Here is a 21,269-nt window from a genome sequence, read left to right on the forward strand (position 1 = left end):
CTGTCACGAGCAGCATATACTGTCAGGACCAAGGTATTTTTAGGGCGCCCCGCAGACCCCAGCTCCTCCAAGCCATCGCGGGGGCTGCTGTATTATAGTTACGCCACTGGACATACACTATACCGCATCATACATAAGGACATACACTATACCGCATCATACATAAGGACATACACTATACCGCATCATACATAAGGACATACACTATACCGCATCATACATAAGGACATACACTATACCGCATCATACATAAGGACATACACTATACCGCATCATATATAAGGACATACACTATACTGCATCATACATAAGGACGGTACACTATACCGCATCATACATAAGGAATACACTATACCGCATCATACATAAGGACATACACTATACCGCATCATACATAAGGACATACACTATACCGCATCATACATAAGGACATACACTATACCGCATCATACATAAGGACGTACACTATACAGCATCATACATAAGGATGGTACACTATACCGCATCATACATAAGGACATACACTATACCGCATCATACATAAGGACATACACTATACCGCATCATATATAAGGACATACACTATACAGCATCATACATAAGGACGGTACACCATACAGCATCATACATAAGGACATACACTATACCGCATCATACATAAGGACATACACTATACCGCATCATATATAAGGACATACACTATACCGCATCATACATAAGGACGGTACACTATACCGCATCATACATAATTACGGTACACTATACAGCAGGCATGTCCAACGTTGGCCCTCCAGATGTTTTGAAACTACACATCCCAGCATGCTTTGCAATAGTTTTAGCATTCTCTAATAGCAAAACTGTGGCAAAGCATGCTGGGATGTGTAGTTTCAAAACATCTGGAGGGCCAACGTTGGACATGCCTGCTATACAGCATCATACATAAGGACGGTACACTATACCGCATCATACATATGGACGGTACACTATACCGCATCACACATGACGGTACACTTTACCGCATCACACATAAGGACATACACTATACCGCATCATACATAAGGACATACACTATACCGCATCATACATAAGGACGGTACACTATACCGCATCATACATAAGGACATACACTATACCGCATCATACATAAGGACTTACACTATACCGCATCATACATAAGGACGGTACACTATACAGCATCATACATAAGGACGGTACACTATACCGCATCATACATAATTACGGTACACTATACAGCAGGCATGTCCAACGTTGGCCCTCCAGATGTTTTGAAACTACACATCCCAGCATGCTTTGCAATAGTTTTAGCATTCTCTAATAGCAAAACTGTGGCAAAGCATGCTGGGATGTGTAGTTTCAAAACATCTGGAGGGCCAACGTTGGACATGCCTGCTATACAGCATCATACATAAGGACGGTACACTATACCGCATCATACATAAGGACGGTACACTATACCGCATCACACATAAGGACGGTACACTATACCGCATCACACATAAGGACATACACTATACCGCATCATACATAAGGACGGTACACTATACCGCATCATAAATAAGGACGGTACACTATACCGCATCATACATAAGGACGGAACACTATACAGCATCATACATAAGGACGGTACACTATACCGCATCATACATATGGACATACACTATACCGCATCATACATAAGGACATACACTATACCGCATCACACATAAGGACATACACTATACCCCATCATACATAAGGACAGTACACTATACAGCATCATACATAAGGACGGTACACTATACCGCATCATACATAAGGACGGTACACTATACCGCATCATACATAAGTACATACACTATACCGCATCATACATAAGGACATACACTATACCCCATCATACATAAGGACGGTACTCTATACAGCATCATACATAAGGACGGTACACTATACCGCATCATACATAAGGACGGTACACTATACAGCATCATACATAAGGACGGTACTCTATACCGCATCATACATAAGGACGGTACACTATACCGCATCATACATAAGGACGGTACACTATACCGCATCATACATAAGGACGGTACACTATACCACATCATACATATGGACATACACTATACCGCATCATACATAGTGTAGATTCAGGGACACTATTCGGCCTGTAATAACCTCTTACAGTGGCACCGCGCGTGTTCTAGTGTCCTGTGTGGTGGATGTCATAAAGCAATGATAGACAGGTATAAATGTTTCTCTCCTATATCTGCCCACACATCGCAGGCCTGTCTCATGCATAACACTAATACTGCTCGTCTGAACTTGTCACGGAAATGTGCAGTAAGTGGGTGGGTCGGGCTGTTATATAGTTATACATTAATGATCCGGTTTGGTGAGACATGTGTTCATACATGTCAGAGGTAACACATTAGGGACTGACTCAGCAGTTACAGCTGTGATTCAGTGCAAATGCTGCAGCCCCCTGGATTGTACTGAGGCGCCCGCCAGCAGCATTGCGAGCCCCGGCTGCTGTGTATAAAGATGCAGCATTGGTCGCAGGTTACAGTCTTGCAGTCTAGCCATGTAAATTAAGATGCTGGAGAAATTGCAGTTGTAGGTTGACAAATGCACCAGAACCAGGAAAAATTCTGCCTGCGTCGTTAGGCCATCGGCGCAGATGCTTAGTGCAACTTAAACGCATGGGGTAATAGGGAGATGTGGCCAAATCCTGGGGGCATGGCCAGATCAACTCAGAAAAACATCACGCCTCAGCTTTCTTCTCCCTGCTGCTGGCCCAGGACACTCAGACAAGTCTGGGCCTAGGTAATTAATCCCCCCCCCCATCCCTCTCCCAGCACCAATACATCAGGCACCGGCAATGATTCCAGTGTCAAAGTCACTTGCATCACATTTTTACCCCATTCTGCAGTTTGAACCTCTTGACCATGCCTGCATATTTTTATGTATCGAGTTGCTGACATGATTTTCATAATTCGAAATACTAAATTTGACAGCAGATAACAACCTATACAGAACTTGTCACAGAGTATTCTAGATGAGGCCGTACCATTGACCTACTGTATACAGAACTGGACACAGTATTCTAGATGAGGCCATACCAGTGACCTATACAGAACTGGGCACAGTAGCTAGATGAGGCCGTACCAGTGACCTATACAGAACTGGGCACAGTAGCTAGATGAGGCCGTACCAATGACCTATACAGAACTGGGCACAGTATCTAGATGAGGCCGTACCAGTGACCTATACAGAACTGGGCACAGTATCTAGATGAGGTTGTACCAGTGACCTATACAGAACTGGGCACAGTATCTAGATGAGGCCATACCAATGACCTATACAGAACTGGACACAGTATCTAGATGAGGCCGTACCAATGGCTCATACAGAACTGGACACAGTATTCTAGATGAGGCCGTACCAATGACCTATACAGAACTGGACACAGTATCTAGATGAGGCCGCACCAATGACCTATACAGAACTGGACACAGTATCTAGATGAGGCCGTACCAATGGCTTATACAGAACTGGACACAGTATTCTAGATGAGGCCGTACCAATGACCTATACAGAACTGGACACAGTATCTAGATGAGGCCGCACCAATGACCTATACAGAACTGGACACAGTATTTGAGGCCATACCAATGACCTATACAGAACTGTACACAGTATTCTAGATGAGGCCATACCAATGACCTATACAGAACTGGACACAGTATCTAGATAAGGCCATACCAGTGACCTAAACAGAACTGGACACAGTATCTAGATGAGGCCGTACCAATGACCTATACAGAACTGGACACAGTATTCTAGATGTGGCCATACCAATGACCTATACAGAACTGGACACAGTATGTAGATAAGTCCGTACCAATGACCTATACAGAACTGGACACAGTATTCTAGATGAGGCCGCACCAATGACCTATACAGAACTGGACACAGTATGTAGATAAGTCCATACCAATTACCTATACAGAACTGGACACAGCATGTAGATAAGTCTGTACCAATGACCTATACAGAACTGGACACAGTATTCTACATGAGGCCGTACCAATGACCTATAAAGAACTGGACAGAGTATCTAGATGAGGTCGTACCAATGACTTATACAAAACTGGGAACAGTATTCTAGATGAGGCCGTACCAATGACCTATACAGAACTGGACACAGTATTCTAGATGAGGCCGTACCAGTGACCTATACAGAACTGGACACAGTATCTAGATGAGGTCGTACCAATGACTTATACGAAATGGGCACAGTATTCTAGATGAGGCCGTACCAATGACCTATACAGAACTGGGCACAGTATTCTAGATGAGGCCGTACCAATGACCTATACAGAACTGAACACAGTATTCTAGATGAGGCCGTACCAGTGACCTATACAGAACTGGTCACAGTATCTAGATGAGGCCGTACCAATGACCTATACAGAACTGGACACAGTATTCTAGATTAGGCCGTACCAGTGACCTATACAGAACTGGTCACAGTATCTAGAGGAGGCCGTACCAGTGACCTATACAGAACTGGACACAGTATTCTAGATGAGGCCTATACAGTGACCTATACAGAACTGGGCACAGTATCTAGATGAGGCCGTACCAGTGACCTATACAGAACTGGGCACAGTATATAGACGAGGCCATACCAATGACCTATACAGAACTGGACACAGTATCTAGATGAGGCCGTACCAGTGACCTATACAGAACTGGTCACAGTATCTAGATGAGGCCCTACCAGTGATCTATACAGAACTGGGCACAGTATCTAGATGAGGCCGTACCAATGACCTATACAGAACTGGGCACAGTATATAGATGAGGCCGTACCAGTGACCTATACAGACCTGGTCACAGTATCTAGATGAGGCCGCACCAGTGACCTATACAGAACTGGTCACAGTATCTAGATGTGGCCGTACCAATGACCTATACAGAACTGGACACAGTATCTAGATGAGGCCGTACCAGTGACCTATACAGAACTGGTCACAGTATCTAGATGAGGCCGTACCAGTGACCTATACAGAACTGGACACAGTATTCTAGATGAGGCCTATACAGTGACCTATACAGTGACCTATACAGAACTGGACACAGTATGTAGATAAGTCCGTACCAGTGACCTATACAGAACTGGTCACAGTATCTAGATGAGGCCGTACCAATGACCTATACAGAACTGGACACAGTATTCTAGATGAGGCCGTACCAGTGACCTATACAGAACTGGTCACAGTATCTAGATGAGGCCGTACCAGTGACCTATACAGAACTGGACACAGTATTCTAGATGAGGCCTATACAGTGACCTATACAGTGACCTACACAGAACTGGACACAGTATGTAGATAAGTCCGTACCAGTGACCTATACAGAACTGGTCACAGTATCTAGATGAGGCCCTACCAGTGATCTATATAGCCTAAGGATATTTACTTATACAGTATATATAAAAATGTCCTGACTCTGGTGACATCGTGAGCCATGGAGCCAGAATTGCAGGGAATTGGCGATCATGGTGGGCCCACTTCATTTTACAGACCTGGGTGAGAGCAGGGAGAGTGTTTTGCTTTGGCAGAATCTTCAAACAACATCCTGAAATTAAGGAACCATTTGTATCACTGAGAATGCAGATATCCAATCACTGGGAACCAGTAGCATCATCTCCCAAAATGTATGTTTGCAGTTGGGTTGGGATGAGATGCGGCTTTCTCCACCCCAAATCCCATCACCAAATCCCATCTTGTACTGCTGTCTGTATTTAGTAGCTGACCCCCAGTAAGCCCCGTACATACAGGCTCTTATTCAGATCTGATCGCAGTACAAATGTGTTCTCAAAATGGGCAAAACCATGTGCACTGCAGGTGGGGCAGATGTAACATGTGCAGAGAGAGTTAGATTTGGGGGAGTTATTTTGTTTCTGTGCAGGGTAAATACTGGCTGCATTATTTATACACTGCCATTTAGATTTCAGTTTAAACTCACCCCACCCAAAAGTAACTCTCTCTGCACATGTTACATCTGCCCCACCTGCAGTGCACATGGTTTTGCCCATTTTGAGACCAAATTTGCACTGCGATCAGATCTGAATAAGGGCCACTGTTCTGTGCTAGAATTAGCTCAGTGTGTACAGGCTTTTATCGGATCAGGAGTTCGGCATCTAAAATATGAAACATCACATAAAATGGGCTTCTGTAATGACCTGTAATGTTTCCTTTTTTTATAGGAAATATAATTATTTTTTTTTACACATATTTTATTGGAATTTATATAACAAATGTGAGCGACGCTGGGGCATTTTTAGCGGATATTTTGCGCATCTTTCAGAAAGCTGGGTTTATTCTGGATTGCTGCACTTACTGTGAATGACTGGATTATTTACAAGAAAACACGGAATCCGCCTGCAGGTGTTGTATCTAACTGATGTCCTATCTCTGCTTCCAGGATTAAAAGTGATCAAACCTTGTGCTAAGGCCGGAGATCGCACAGAGTGTGCTAAATGTGACGATGGTTCCTATATGGATACTTCCAGCAGCTCTAAATTCTGTCACCCCTGCAGTGAGTGCTTATCGCGTAAGTGCCCACACATCTAAACAGTCCTTAGCAATGCTGCAATACAATGGCCGTCAGCTGTGGGTGTCGTGTGACTTATCCTCCATACAACACACGTCTTTCATGTCTGACCGCTCACTCACTGCCATCCCATGATACCGACATAATATTCCGCCACGGTAGGATTTTACACTGCTGCGACCAATCGGGAACCAAGTTTACGCAGGCTCACTTCTGGTGAGGGCGCTGGGACGGGGGACCGGATTCCACATTGCAGCCAGGAAATCCTTCCCATAGGAAGAAGCAGAAGGCCATCTGAAGATGGCGTTGGTTATCTCAGCATAGCACAACAAGCCCTATCCTCTTCCAAAACTCTAAAAAGTTCTGGGAAGTAAAGTAGAGCTGAGCATCAGTGGGCTGGCGGTCACCTGTAACCTATGGGGGACCTCGGATATGGCATATATGGTGACATTCATAGATCTATTTCAACTTAGGAATGGCCATCAACCATAAATGATCCCAAATCATCAATGGTTTATGACCGATGGTTTATAGATTTGCCATCGATGGTACAAAACCACCCAATGCTTCTGTGTTGTTGTTTTTATAATGTGCCGAGACACAGAGCATATCTCCGTCCCTTGACACCAGTGAAGCCCTGCCCTCAGGTTCTGATTGGTCCACCATTCTTTTAAATTGTCTGCTGCAAATTACCAATTATTCATACTATGCCCTACAAGACGAACGCAGAATGGCATCAGGCTGTCAGTGATTCCCATGGTCGGAACCTGCCTGCCACCGGGTTATACATACACCTGATATCATCTCAGTCTGCATTGCAATCCTGACACTAATATCCCGCCACGGTCATTGATAACTGACTTCCTGCCTGCAGCCTCCTCTTCTTCCCTATGGCTGGTGGGGCTGGATGGATCAGCAGATAATTAATAATTTTTTTCTTTCTTTCTTTTAGAAAATGGCCAAATTAAGTCGTCTGACTGTATGCCGCACAAAGATGTCGTGTGTGGGTGTCCTGAGGGTCGGTTCAAGTCGAAAAATGAAAAAATTAACTTCATATGCCTGGAGTGCAGCAAATGCAATAACGGAACAGTGTTAACCAAATGTACGTCCCCCCCTATCCCCGCCCCTATTCTTAGTGAGGAGTGGCCATCAGGCACGGTGGTTTGCCTCTGCTGGCCAAGCACAAAGTTGCCTCCTGAATACCGTGTCCCATGTCTGAACCATTACCCAAACTGTGGCCCTCCAGCTGTGGTAAAACTACACATCCCAGCATGCCCTGCCATAGATTTAACATTCCCTAATAGCAAAACTGTGGCAAGGCATGATGGGACTTGTAGTTTTACAACAGCTGGAGGGCCTTTGTTTGGCCTTGCCTAGAGTAATGACTAGCCTGATGGTATAACGTAATGACTGAGAGGCGCGATAAAGAAGAAACCATGTCATCAGCGCAAGGCACTGGGAAATGGGGCAGCCGATAAAATGTGGCAGTTGGTTAAACGTTTATTTGTGAATGTTCTTGTTATCGATTCTCTCTATCTGTCATGTACTTCCGAATGGGCCTGATTCGGACCTGGTCGCTAGACTGCGAACAGTTAAACATCGCCGGCTCACCATCGAATAAATTCTCCTGCCATCGCTAAGAAAAGTCAGACTGGACTGACTTTTCTAGCAACCGCAGTTCTCCGAATTCGGGGTGGGCGCTGGCATCACGCGACTTCAGCCGCTCACCCCAAGCAGGCATCGCCACACCTGCGCCTGAAGGGGAACGTCCGGCATATTTATGGGGACGCCGATAAAACACTGGGTGTACCCCTGCCCGCTCCCCCTTCACTCCCACGTGCAAACCCCGATCATTGGAGAAGGTACAGAATTCAGACCCTAACGATTGTCTCTGAATCGGCCCCTATATACAATACCATTAACGCTGAATGTTTCCCTCGCAGGCCATGACGTCCATGACAGCATTTGCCAATGTTTTAACGGATTCTTCTTTGACGAGGGAATCAGAAAGTGTCGCTCATGCGAAGAGTAAGTAAAGTAATACACTGAGACTACTGGGATCAATGATCTATCGACATTCGCCAGCTGCCACTACCTCCCCGGCAGCCCCCCCAGCTGCCCCCGATCCCCTATCTGTCTCCCTGAAGCGGAGAAGGGCAGGGAAGCCGCTCCCCGCCGCCGCGCTGTTGGGACATGGTTCACCGTCAGATGTAGCCCCTGTCCACCAGCCTGCTCCAGCTCAGGACATTTGGCGATCCTGCAGGCTGGCTGGGAGGCGCTCCATCTGTACTTCATTACAAATCCATGGCGCTACTTGCGCCCCATTTGCCAGTAGCCCCTAGAGACTGTACAGGGCCAGTTTCATGAAGGAATTGGTTCTTCTTTAGGAATATCATACGATATATACCTAACTAGGTACCAAATCCTATACTAACTTAAGTTTCTATTAAATAATAATAATTTAATATAATATATTAATCTAAAATAGTCTTCATCGTGATACAGGTACATACAGGGATATTTTTTTAACTAACTAAAAGCCCGTCAAAATGACGGCTTCTGCAATTTACTTTCGCTTTGAGCTGTGACCGTTTTTACTTTCACTTTGAGCTGTGACAGTTTTTCACCTACAAACTCTCCACCCCACCCCCCAGTCCCAATCTGCTGCTATCTCCAATATCTGTCTTCACAGCCCCCTCTCTCCATAGCCAGCAAGTTTGAATCAGATCAGTGTCCCTGCAAAATGTGCTTGCACTTTCTGTTGTGACATCTTTTAGCACACAAAGGAGTAATTTGGTCCATTGAGTGGCCTCTGGTGGTCACTGGCAGTACTTCACCTCATAGAGGTGATGCGTAGTTAGCAGCCTTTTATACATATAGATAACTATATAAACTTCGATCACCACCTGCTGGCTGTAAGTGGTACTGCAGCTCAGTAAGTTTTCCACAATTTGGAAAACTGGTGCTATATTGTTCTGTATAAACTTCTGTTATCATTGTTATAACCGTTGTATATGATTCTAGGTGTCACAGTTCTGACTGTAAAGATCACTGTCCCCCAGCTCTGAAGTCTCACAATCCTCCAGGTAAGTCCGATGCCTCCAACAGAACAAACCTCTATGGAGATATGCAGCTAATTTCCACTTGTAATAAATTCCCGCTAGCATCTTGGGTCTGAAACCCCAGCACAACCCATAAATGTAAATTGTTATTATTGTTATTACATTTTATTTATAAGGCGCCACGTGTGTTTCGCAGTGCCGTACAGAGGGCATACAATGGAACAGTACAGGGAGACTAAACTTAACATTACAGTACATAAATAACAATCGCGTGCAGGTAACAGGAAGCACCACAATTCAATACACATTACAGCTTAGATGGGAGTAGTAGAAGAGCGCAGTTAGTGAATTGTCAGGAGAGAAGATGGCCCTGCTCTGAGAAGCTAACAATCTAGTGCAGGGGTTCTAAACTCGGTCGCCAGGACCCCACACAGTTCACGTTTTCCAGGTCATTACTCATTGACACATTTTAAATGATACACAGACGGCACTAATTATTTCACTTGTGATTCTGTGAGGAGACCTGCAAAACATGCACCGTGTGGGGTCCTGAGGACCGAGTTTAGTAACCTGTGATCTAGTGGGAAGGGGCGACCGACAGATGACATGAGGTATAGCAAGCGGGAGGTGGCCTGATTTCAGGATGTGTATGCATGAGGTGTTGGTTGGAGGAGCATCCTCGGGACTAGGTTATGCAGCGGAAGGGTACAGTTTGATGAATAGGTGAGTTTTCAGTTCTAGCTTGAAGCTTTGCAAGATCGGGGAGAGTCTAATGGAGCGGGGGGGAACGCGTTCCACTGAAGGGGAGCAGAACGGGCAAAATATTGAACTCGAGCATGGGAAGCCATGACCAGGGTAGAGGAGAGGCGACGGTCGACTATAGAGGGCAGTATTAATGCAAGGACTTGGATTTAAAGGGACTTTTGCATTGGTCTATTATTTTATTCACAAATAATTTTCTGGTTAGGTTTGGACGGAGGGGTGCGGGGGCTAGGTTTAAGCACCATCGGGAAGGTTAGGGTCAGGCCGAAGGGGGAGGGTAAAGATAAGGCTGCGGGGAGGGTTAGGGAGGCAGGGGAAGTTAAGTATACTTACCTGAACCCTATTGGGATTCCCTCCTTTGTGATGCTGGTCATCCGTATGTATCCCCTACTCAGGGCTACTGAGAGATCTGTCTTGAGAACACCCAAAATTGTTAACATACATGTCCCTTTGAGACTATCCAGGGCCCGATTCAAAAACTGAGCCACAGGGAGGGACAGTTAGTCCTCCCTGGCAGGCACGGAGTCACAGGTATTACTGGCAATAGCCTCAAACACCCTTCCTCCCTTGCCTTTTGCGTGACTCAAAAAGCATTGCGGCAGGCCCGCATGTCGGAGAATTCTGGTTCTCGCCACTGCACACCCAGATCAAGTCATTAGAACCAGCACTTGCCGACATAATTAATTGAATAGCTATGGGAGCGCCTTCCCTGCGCCATTCATCCTGCGCTGAATTGAATTGAAGACATGATAAAGGAACCCTACTCATTTCTGGCAGCCGGGAGATGTCTGGTCAGGCAGTAAAGTTGCAGTGGAGCACATGGAGATTGGAGCAGAGGGTTTACAGCATCTGAATACACAACAAGAACGGCGACGGTGCGTCACATGGCCCGCGCCAATGATATTTGAAGAAGACGCTGTTGCAGCTGGTTGTGTATAAGATTTTAAGTTTATTCATTACGATGGAACATTTTTATTTTGTTAAAAATAAAAAAAGACGATGGGGGTCTTTTTTAATTACTCCATTTCAGTATAACCAATGAGTCCACAAAACTGACGCGTTTCGGCCACACTTGGGAACCCGCCACCTCCACGTGTGTTAGCTGACAGCATCTTTTTATTGTACGATTGAGGAATATACATTTCTATCTACACACCCATATATGTTCAATATTTGCTATGTATGTTTCAGAACACAAAGTGCCGATGGTGGCATTAGGAATAGCCCTCGCCGTGGCCCTTCTGTGTATGGTGGCTTATATTACGTGGCTGCATCGCAAGAGGATCTCCACCTATCTCCAGAATAAGACATGCTCTCCTCCCACCGTCATAGAAGGTACGCTGCGCTCCGAGGACTACCTGGGGAAATGATATGGCGGCGTGCTGCGGACAATGTCAGTCAGTGCTTGTCCCTAGCGGGGATTCTCAAACTCGGTCCTCAGGACCCCACACAGTTCATGTTTTCCAGGTCACCCAACAGGTGCACAGGTGCACTCATTACTCACTGACACATTTTAAAAGATCCACAGGTGGAGCTAATTATTTCACTTGATTCTGTGAGGAGACCTGCACAACATGCACTGTGTGGGGTCCTGAGGAGCGAGTTTGAGAATCTGTGGCCTAGGTGATACACAGATATGTGAGGGTTCCCCCTTACAAGCAGCAGTTGTGTATTACTGGACTTAGCTTGTTATGTAGTTCTATAGATTTCTTATATGTTATGTTTCATCTCTTGCAGGAACTATTGTACAGACTCCCTTGGTAAGTCTGATGGTTCTATCCCTTTATGGCGTACTGTGAATTAATCGTTTGCCTAGTCAGTTTTGGATGTCCCCAACCCTCTGTAGTACCACCCACAACATGTATGGTGCATTATCCTGTTAGTGACTGACCCAGGGCCGGCGCCACCACTAGGCAAATCTAGGCATTTGCCTAGGGCGCCGGCCACTGGAGGGCGGTATTTCGCCCCCCCCTTGCCGCCCGGGTACCTGTCCTGCGGCGTATATGCGCGTAAAAGCTGGCGGCAGCGGGGGGTCCCTGCAGTCAATAAGAAATAACGAGCGCTATCCGCCGGGCTATGCGGAAGCGCTTCTGTTTTGGAAACACTGGCCGCACGCTGATTGGCTGAGATTCAGCCAATCAGCGTGCGCCGTGCGGCCAGTGTTTCCAAAACAGAAGCGCTTTCGCATAGCCCGGGGGATAGCGCTTGTTATTTCTTATTGACTGCAGGGACCCCCGCTGCCGCCGCCAGCTTTACAGCGCCGCAGGACAGGTTCCCAGGCGGCAGACACTGGGGCGCCCCCACCCCAACTTGCCTGGGGCGCTCTGGTGCCTTGCACCGGCCCTGGACTGACCTCACAGTGACGGGTGCTTTATCCTGTTAGTGACTGACCTCACAGTCCTGGGTGAATTATCCTATTAGTTTCTAGCAGCACAGTGCCAGGTGAAGTAACCTGTTAATGACTGACCTCACAGTGCCACATGCATTAGCCTATTAGTGACTGACCGCACAGTGCTGGGTACATTATCGTATTAGTGACTGAAGTCACAGTGCCTGGTACATAAGCCTATTAGTGACTGACCTCACAGTGCTGGGCACATTAGCCTATTAGTGACTGACCTCACAGTGCTGGGCACATTAGCCTATTAGAGACTGACCTCACAGTGCCTGGTACATAAGCCTATTAGTGACTGACCTCAGAGTGCTGGGCACATTAGCCTATTAGAGACTGACCTCACAGTGCTGGGCACATTAGCCTATTAGTGACTGACCTCACAGTGCCGGGTACATAAGCCTATTAGTGACTGACCTCACAGTGCTGGGCACATTAGCCTATTAGTGACTGACCTCACAGTGCTGGGCACATTAGCCTATTAGTGACTGACCTCACAGTGCTGGGCACATTAGCCTATTAGTGACTGACCTCACAGTGCTGGGCACATTAGCCTATTAATTACTGAGCTCACAGTGCTGGGCACATTAGCCTATTAGTGACTGACCTCACAGTGCTGGGCACATTAGCCTATTAGTAACTGACCTCACAGTGCTGGGCACATTAGCCTACAAGTGACTGACCTTACAGTGCTGGGCACATTAGCCTATTAGTGACTGACCTCACAGTGCTGGGCACATTAGCCTATTAGTGACTGAACTCACAGTGCTGGGCACATTAGCCTATTAGTGACTGACCTCACAGTGCTGAGCGCATTAGCCTATTAGTGACTGACCTCACAGTGCTGGGCGCATTAGCCTATTAGTGACTGACCTCACAGTGCTGGGCACATTAGCCTATCAGTGACTGACCTCACAGTGCTGGGCACATTAACCTATTAGTGACTGACCTCACAGTGCTGGGCACATTAGCCTATTAGTGACTGACCTCACAGTGCTGGGCACATTAGCCTATTAGTGACTGACCTCACAGTGCTGGGCACATTAGCCTATTAGTGACTGACCTCACAGTGCTGGGCACATTAGCCTATTAGTGACTGACCTCACAGTGCTGGGCACATTAGTCCGCACTTCCAGGTGCTTCTGTATTACAAGATCTGGGTGGAGGGTAATGGGAAATACAACCTCTTTTGTATCTCAGCAGTGGCATATTAGGTCTATTACTGATCTTATATTAGACGACAATACCATTGGCACAAAAAGAGCTATAAATAGAGAAGACCAAGCAGTGTGCTCTGATCCATAGGATCTGCGGGGGATAGAAGTCTTACTAACACCAGATAAATGAAGGAGAAAACATTAAATGTTGTGTTGTTTTGTTCCTGCAGATGGAGGGCACCACAATGACACACACCTGTCAGCCTCTCCCTGGATACACACCATGTGCGTTGGACAATGTTCATATTGTACAACAAAGTGCAAAAAATAACGCAACACAAAGTTCTACACTTCAGTTACCCGACGTCACGCTACAAACCGCCGCGCCATGCCTGCAGAGTGAGTGGAACCAGGTGTCACCTGCTGTTAGGTCCTTGGGGAAGAAGAATGGGGCTAAACAGGACAGTAACAAAAGTGTCAGGGCAGGGGAAGGGTGTGACAATAAAAGAGACTAGAGAGGGGTGGGTGATGGTCTGAAAGGGGTAAAGAGGAAAAGAGTGTTGGAGGAATGGGCACCGGAGGTGTGTGTGGGGGGGGTGTCCAGTGGGACATGCAGGCCAAAACCACCCATAGTATGTAGGATAGCTGGATGGGAGAAAGACAGTTAATAGGTGGACACCAGATGGTCAACAATGTCAAAAGGACAATTGGTATATGGTCAACACGGCCTCGGGTGGACAGTGTTCAAAAGGTTGAAATGGTGAAAAGTTGACATGCAAATGGTCAACACAGGGTTGACACGTTTTTGTTTTTCTTAATGGCTAGAGTTATATTTATTAGGGTTAGGGACTTGGGGTGGCTTAGGGTTAGGCTTTGGAAGATAGGGACCAGGGAGAAGGTTAGGTTTAAGTACCAGGGGATTAGGGGAGCTAAGATTAGGGTAATAATAAAATGTTGACCTTTTCTGTTTTGATAAAAAAGATTTTTTTTATTTATTGACCCTGTCAACATAAGTCCATGTCCACTTTTTGACCTTTTGACTCCATAGATTGTATGTTGATGGCACAATTTATAGAGTAACAGGTCAACAGAGCAATCTCCTCGGATATAGGTACTGTACAGAGATTTCCCAGGATTTAGGAGAATACTGGAGGTAGTTGTATAAGTGACTGTGATCTGGGAAGATTCGTCTAGCGTAAACGAGTTATAGCCACCAAGAGCCGTGACAAGTATTCTACTCTGCTATAAAAGAGACTTCTATGCTAAATGTGTAACATTCCCCATCTTATTTTATGCTCCCAGGCCCGGAGGTACTGTACATGATCATCGAATCCATTCCCATCGGCCGCTGGAAGGAGTTTGCCCGACGTCTGGGCCTCAGCAACTATGCTATTGAGGCCTCCGAGAAGGACCACAAACATTACAAAGACGCTCAGTACGCCATGCTCGGCATCTGGATGGACAGTGTAGGATCCTCTGGAGCCACCAAGGACTTTTTGTTCAGGGTGCTGAGAGACATGGATCTGGGCGGCTGTGTGGAGAGGATTGAGGAGTGCTTGTGACCATATTTCAGGGATCCGTGCATGTGGACATAGAATCATCACAGATTGATGGATTAAAAATGACTTTTAAAGACTGTCCATCTTGTTCATCATTACTTTCTGTAGAGGCTCCGCCTCCCGCAATCCCACCAGGCCTTACATTCGCTTCCGTAGGATGATTAATCAATAGTGATTGACAATTGACCAATCCCGTAGTGATACCACGGCAACAAGTGACTTGTTCCACTAACACTAAAGCTGCCATTTCATACTAGGACCAAACAGGGATCTGCGCCCATTAACACTTAATCGAGGACTGCAAAGCTTCCCAGAGATCAGAAGCTCCTGTAGCAAATGGGGGCTGCCATTTTGTGGACTTGAAGGAAACCAGATATCCAGATATAACCATGGAATGCAAAATACAGCGTTCAGCGTTCTCCATACTTCCCCCCTCAGGCTTGTTACACACAAAAGTCATCTTCATCGTCAGCTACAGAAAGCTGTCTTCATAACATGTTCTTACATGTTCTCAACTGGATCTGCGGCCATTTTGGCAACACAAGTGTGGGATCCTCGTAGACTGGAAAGACAATGAGGCACGTCAACAGATGTACAGTAATCATTCCTATGGATTATCTATTCGGGACGTTGGACATTTTTGATATCCCAGTCAGATTTTTATGGTTATCAAAGTTCTATATAGGCACTTATTGCAATTTGCAGCCAGTTACATCTAAAACAATCTAGTTGGATATCGCCATCTCAGGGTATATGGATAACTTTTTTTAACTTTTTCTATTGATCATCTTGGCCTGCTCTTAGCTCTAAACTCTTCACCTCCACATTCCACCATCCCCCGCCCACTCTACTCCCCTACCAGGGGCCACCACTTCTCCATAATCCAGTGATTCCCAAACACAGTTCTCATGGTACCCTAATAGTACATTTTAAGGATGTCTATGCTTGTGCACAGATACTCAAATTAACTGATGGAGACATGGGCTGTCCCCATGCTGCACCTTTACTTCAGTATTTCCCAGGCCCAGCCCTGGCCGATATACAGGTTGGATTCCCGAATCAATGGACCAGGTTTTTTTTTTTTCCCGACCCTTTTCCACTGAGCAAAACATGAGATACCAGCAAATCAGCTGTGCTTAAGCATGGATATCCTTAAAACTGAGAACACTGACACTGACACTGGTGATTAATTAGATTTATCCAGTGTGCTGGATATTAATCGCTGGGCGATAGCGACGCACGGGGACGTGCATCCCTATCGCTATGGCCCCTACCCACGGAAGGATGTAGGGGCTTTTTCTATGCGATCAAGGCCCCATAAGTTAAGGTAAATTTAAGTAAGAGCCATTATCATGTGGCTCTATACTAGTTAATTATAGGACCCAGATTGGGGAAACATAACACAGGTATGGGATGCGGTGCCCCTGGATTGGTGCGGCTGGATGGCACTGAGGTGGCGCACTATTACATTTTGTTTAACACTTCTCTCTTGCTAATAATCTTGCTAACACTATTCCTTTAATATTTTGTATCACTTTCTGTACATAGCTCTGGCTTCTTAACACTAACACTAACATTTATACTTTAGTTTTCTCAATGGTGTACTTCTCTGGGCTTTCTGGCATATGCTGATTTTTAGGGTGCTGCACCCCGCACCTAGATATACTGTAGAATTAGGGACCCCAAAACACAGAGGAGCCTTGACGGATGGGACCAAGATCTCTGAATTCTACTAAAATGTAATAGGGAGTGAGAAGCAGTGAGGGATTTTGGGAGTTTTTCTTATTTTTGTTTAAAGCGCCAACCATTTACACTGCAAAATAAACCAGATTTTTAAAACTGGTTACTGGTATCATTCAGTGTGCTGCGGAAAATGTGTTTTTCTTACTCAAGATTACCCCTCCCTTTCACGCACCTGAGAGATATCACTAAACTGATTGATCGTCTGCCAGTATACAGTATATGTCTGTCCTTAAAACCTTGTATGTTACAGACAGTGCCTTGAGGACCGAGTTTTTGAAACCACTGCCCTCATCTAACCCTTTATCTCAGGTTTAGGGAACCTTTGGAACTCAAGCTGTTGTTGAACTACATATCCCAGCATGCCTTGCAACAGTTTTAGCATGGCCAAATAGCAAAACTTTAGCAGGGCATGCTGGTATGTGTAGTTCAAGAAAAGCTGGAGTGCCAAAAGTTCCCTTCTGCTGGTGGCTTTGTGTGGTCACAAATAGTCAGCTCCACAGTAAAGCTAGTGTAGTGCCAAAGCAATAAAAGGAAGCAGGACAATGGACAACCTCAGATACAGTATAAGGTAATGACTAAATGGGATATAGTATGCTTCTAAAACCAAACCTTATAGTTGTTTAATAAAACCAGGCTACTCCCAGTCTCCTTCCAGAGTACTTATAATGAAACTTATCATAAAGATGGGCCTTATATACAGCTGGCGTATTTCTTAGCAGGAAACAAGCCTGGAACAGCATCAAAACAAAAGCTGTATTTTTTCTTGCAATAATGTAAATGGCGAGGCTGAATTATTTGTTGTACACAATGTATATTTTGAGTTAAGTATTCCTGCAGATGTGTTTTGCGATATTGCTTAATACAATGCACCTGTGTAAATATCTTTTCTAGGTGTTTTTATAAAGCGTCATTTACCCTCATGGGTCATCTACTGTTTTATACAGATACAGATATGACATCATTCAGTGCAGGTCTTTGTAAATTTTTCTGTTCATCAAATAAAGTTCTCCATTTAGTTTTGCACATAATATTGGAGTTACATTCTGTAAAGTGACTCGGTCATCACTCGCTGCTGTCAGGGATGTTCTAGGGGTGGACAAGCCATGCAATTGCATGCGGGCAATAGCAGTAGTAGTAGTAGTTTGTTTATTTATAAGGCGCCACAAAGTGTCTGCAGCGCCGTACATAGCAAACAAAAAACAAATGACAAGGTAACGTACAGGGTGTGATGATAAAATACAGCATAAATAGGGGTATAGCTGATAGAACTAAAATCAGCATCAGTTCTGAAGTAGGTGTCCAAATTGACAAGGAGACTGAAGATGAAGTAGAGGAAGGGAAGAACAGGGCAGGAGCACAGGTGAGGTAATGAGGTAGGGTGAGTATGTGAGGAAGGAGGGCCCTACTCATAAGAGTTAACATACTAAAAGGAGGTGGGTGGACGAACGAAAAACAATATGATAAGTAGGAACGGATGGGAACAGATGGAGGGGTAGGGTAGGTAGGATAGGAGGAGTGAAAGAGGTTAGGAGGAGGAGGGATAGGCTAGTCGGAAGAAGTGGGTTTTGAGGGAGCGCTTGAAGGAGGTAAGGGAATCAGAAAGCCTGATGGGTGGCGGGAGGTTGTTCCAGTGCAGGGGGGCAGCTCAAGAGAAGTCTTGACCACAGGAGTGGGAGGAGGTGATTAGGTGAATAGCACAACGACAGGGGCTCTGAAGGTAAGTTCCCCCTTCCCTATCCTTTAACCGACCCTCCCTCCAACAGCTGGGTGTGGTATGGCGGTCCGACAATCGGGATACCGACGGTCAGTATCCTGACATCGGAATCCCGACTGCTGCTGCTCCGACAGGAGGGCGAGCACAGGTAAGCCCCTTGAGGGCTCGGTGGTTTGCTTAGCTCACCACAGGTTCTATTCTCCCTCTAACCCTCCCTCCCCCTTAGTGCCTAACCATAACCCTCCGTCCCCACAGCTTAAACATAACCCTATGCCCTTATTGCCTAACCCTAAACCCCCAGGTGGTGCTTAACCCTAACCTTCCCTCCTAGCAGCCTAACTCCCCCCCCCCCCCCCCCCAGTATGTGCCTAAACCTAACCCCTCCATCCATGGCTACATACTCACCGCACCCGGCGGCTATTTGTACAGGAGCAGAAAGTGTATATATTTATTTTTGTACTGTGGGGACAATGTGTTTTGTTTTTTCCCTGTGGGAGGCCAATGTGTTTTTTCTTCATTTTGTCGTGTTTTATTTTTTCCTGTGGGGGCAGTGTCTGGGGGGTTTAGGGTGCAATACTGGGGTAGAAAGTGGAGAGCTTTTTGGAGCGATACCGCACCTGATTGTGGGAATAACCCCCTTTTCGTATAAGCAAAAATTTGTATAATTCTCTGAGACAATTGACATATAGGGGGACATTTACCAATATGAAAAACCTAGTTTTTCGTATTGGTATTTCCCCTACGGCTGCATACGACTGTTTCAGTCGTATGCAAAGTCGTGTTCCGGAGGGGAAATTACAAAGCAGTCATATACGACTGCTTTGTAACCCTCCGATGGTGTAACCATTCGTATTAGCGGCCGTATATACGGCTGCTAATACGAATTATTTGTAGCAGTCTGCACGGATCAAACAGATCCGTGCAGGCTGCAAGGTGTAAAAAAAATGTACAAAAATAAATAAATGGAAAAAAAAAACGGCGTGGGGTCCCCCCCACAGCCGAAACCAGCACCAGGCTGACGGAGCCTGGAGCCGGTAATTAAAAATCAGGGAACCCGACAAATAGGGGTTCCCTGATTTTTAACAACCAGCCCCAGGCTCCTGCTCTGGGGCTGGTTCCCAAAATACGGGGGACAAAATGACTGGGGGTCCCCTGTATTTTAAGAACCAGCCCCAGGCAAAACCAGCCAGCAGGGTAATGCCACAGCCGGGGGGAGACTTTTTATGCAAGTCCCCCCGGCCAAAGCATTCAGCCCTACCGACCAGTCAGCCTGGCCAGGGGCCCTGGGGGAGTGGGGACCCCCCCAATGAAGGGGTCCCCCCCCCTCCAGGACTTACCTGACCAGGCTGAAGCCTGGTACTGTCCCCGATGCCCCTGGGCGGTGGGCATCGGGCTGATTATGGTGTAAAAAAAAAAGATAAAACTATTGTTTTTTACTGTGGCACTACAAGTGCCAGCAAGCCTCCCCAGCAAGCTGGGACTTGGAGAACCACAAGTCCCAGCCTGCTGGGCATTAAAGGGCCCGCTGGCACTTGTGGTTCCACAGTTAAAAAAATAGAACACAAAACACACTGACACACATTTTAAATAAAAGTTTAATACACGCATCACAAACACACTGATACTTACCTATCTTGATCCCGTCGGTAGGTCGCTGGCTCCGGTGTCGGCGGCTCCGGTGTCGGCGGCTTCAGTGCCGGCGGCTCCGGGTCGGCGGCTCCGAGGTCGGCGTCCTGTCTGAAGAAAATCCATGTTGGACCTGTGGAAGTAAATCCTACTCACCAGGTCCTCCATGGATGGTCTTCTGTCTTCTCTCTTCTTTTCCAGGACTTATTTCTTTATCTTCTGTCTTCTGTCTTCTTCTTTCTTTACGCTGCCGGCAGCTCCCGGGACTTTCAGAGCTGGAGAGATGTTGCCTCCTCGACGTCTGGACTAAGAATGAATTCTAGCCAATCAGGAGCCGACTTTACTGGCTCCTGATTGGCCACTAGGCGGCTCCTGATTGGCTAGAATTCATTCTTAGTCCAGACGTCGAGGAGGCAACATCTCTCCAGCTCTGAAAGTCCCGGCAGCTGGCAGCTTGGAGAAAGAAGAAGACAGAAGACAGAAGATAAAGAAATAAGTCCTGGAAAAGAAGAGAGAAGACAGAAGACCATCCATGGAGGACCTGGTGAGTAGGATTTACTTCCACAGGTCCAACATGGATTTTCTTCAGACAGGACGCCGACCTCGGAGCTGCCCACCCGGAGCCGCCGA

General features: G+C 46.2%; 1 protein-coding gene across 1 annotated transcript in view; it reads left to right on the top strand.

The window, feature by feature from the left end:
- The window catches only part of TNFRSF1A (TNF receptor superfamily member 1A), a 30,941-nt gene extending 12,614 nt beyond the window's left edge, over nucleotides 1–18,327 (top strand). The window contains exons 3-10 of the mRNA XM_083149693.1: nucleotides 6,496–6,624; nucleotides 7,577–7,726; nucleotides 8,568–8,652; nucleotides 9,649–9,710; nucleotides 11,640–11,783; nucleotides 12,186–12,208; nucleotides 14,228–14,396; nucleotides 15,300–18,327. Of these exons, the coding sequence (XP_083005819.1) occupies nucleotides 6,496–6,624; nucleotides 7,577–7,726; nucleotides 8,568–8,652; nucleotides 9,649–9,710; nucleotides 11,640–11,783; nucleotides 12,186–12,208; nucleotides 14,228–14,396; nucleotides 15,300–15,559 (1,022 nt within the window). The 3' untranslated portion in view covers nucleotides 15,560–18,327. The remainder of the gene's footprint in view (nucleotides 1–6,495; nucleotides 6,625–7,576; nucleotides 7,727–8,567; nucleotides 8,653–9,648; nucleotides 9,711–11,639; nucleotides 11,784–12,185; nucleotides 12,209–14,227; nucleotides 14,397–15,299) is intronic.
- The last annotated feature ends 2,942 nt before the right edge of the window (nucleotides 18,328–21,269 follow it).

This window comes from Crinia signifera, chromosome 6, assembly GCF_055691185.1.
Source record: "Crinia signifera chromosome 6, ASM5569118v1, whole genome shotgun sequence".
In the NCBI taxonomy this organism is placed as follows: domain Eukaryota; kingdom Metazoa; phylum Chordata; class Amphibia; order Anura; family Myobatrachidae; genus Crinia; species Crinia signifera.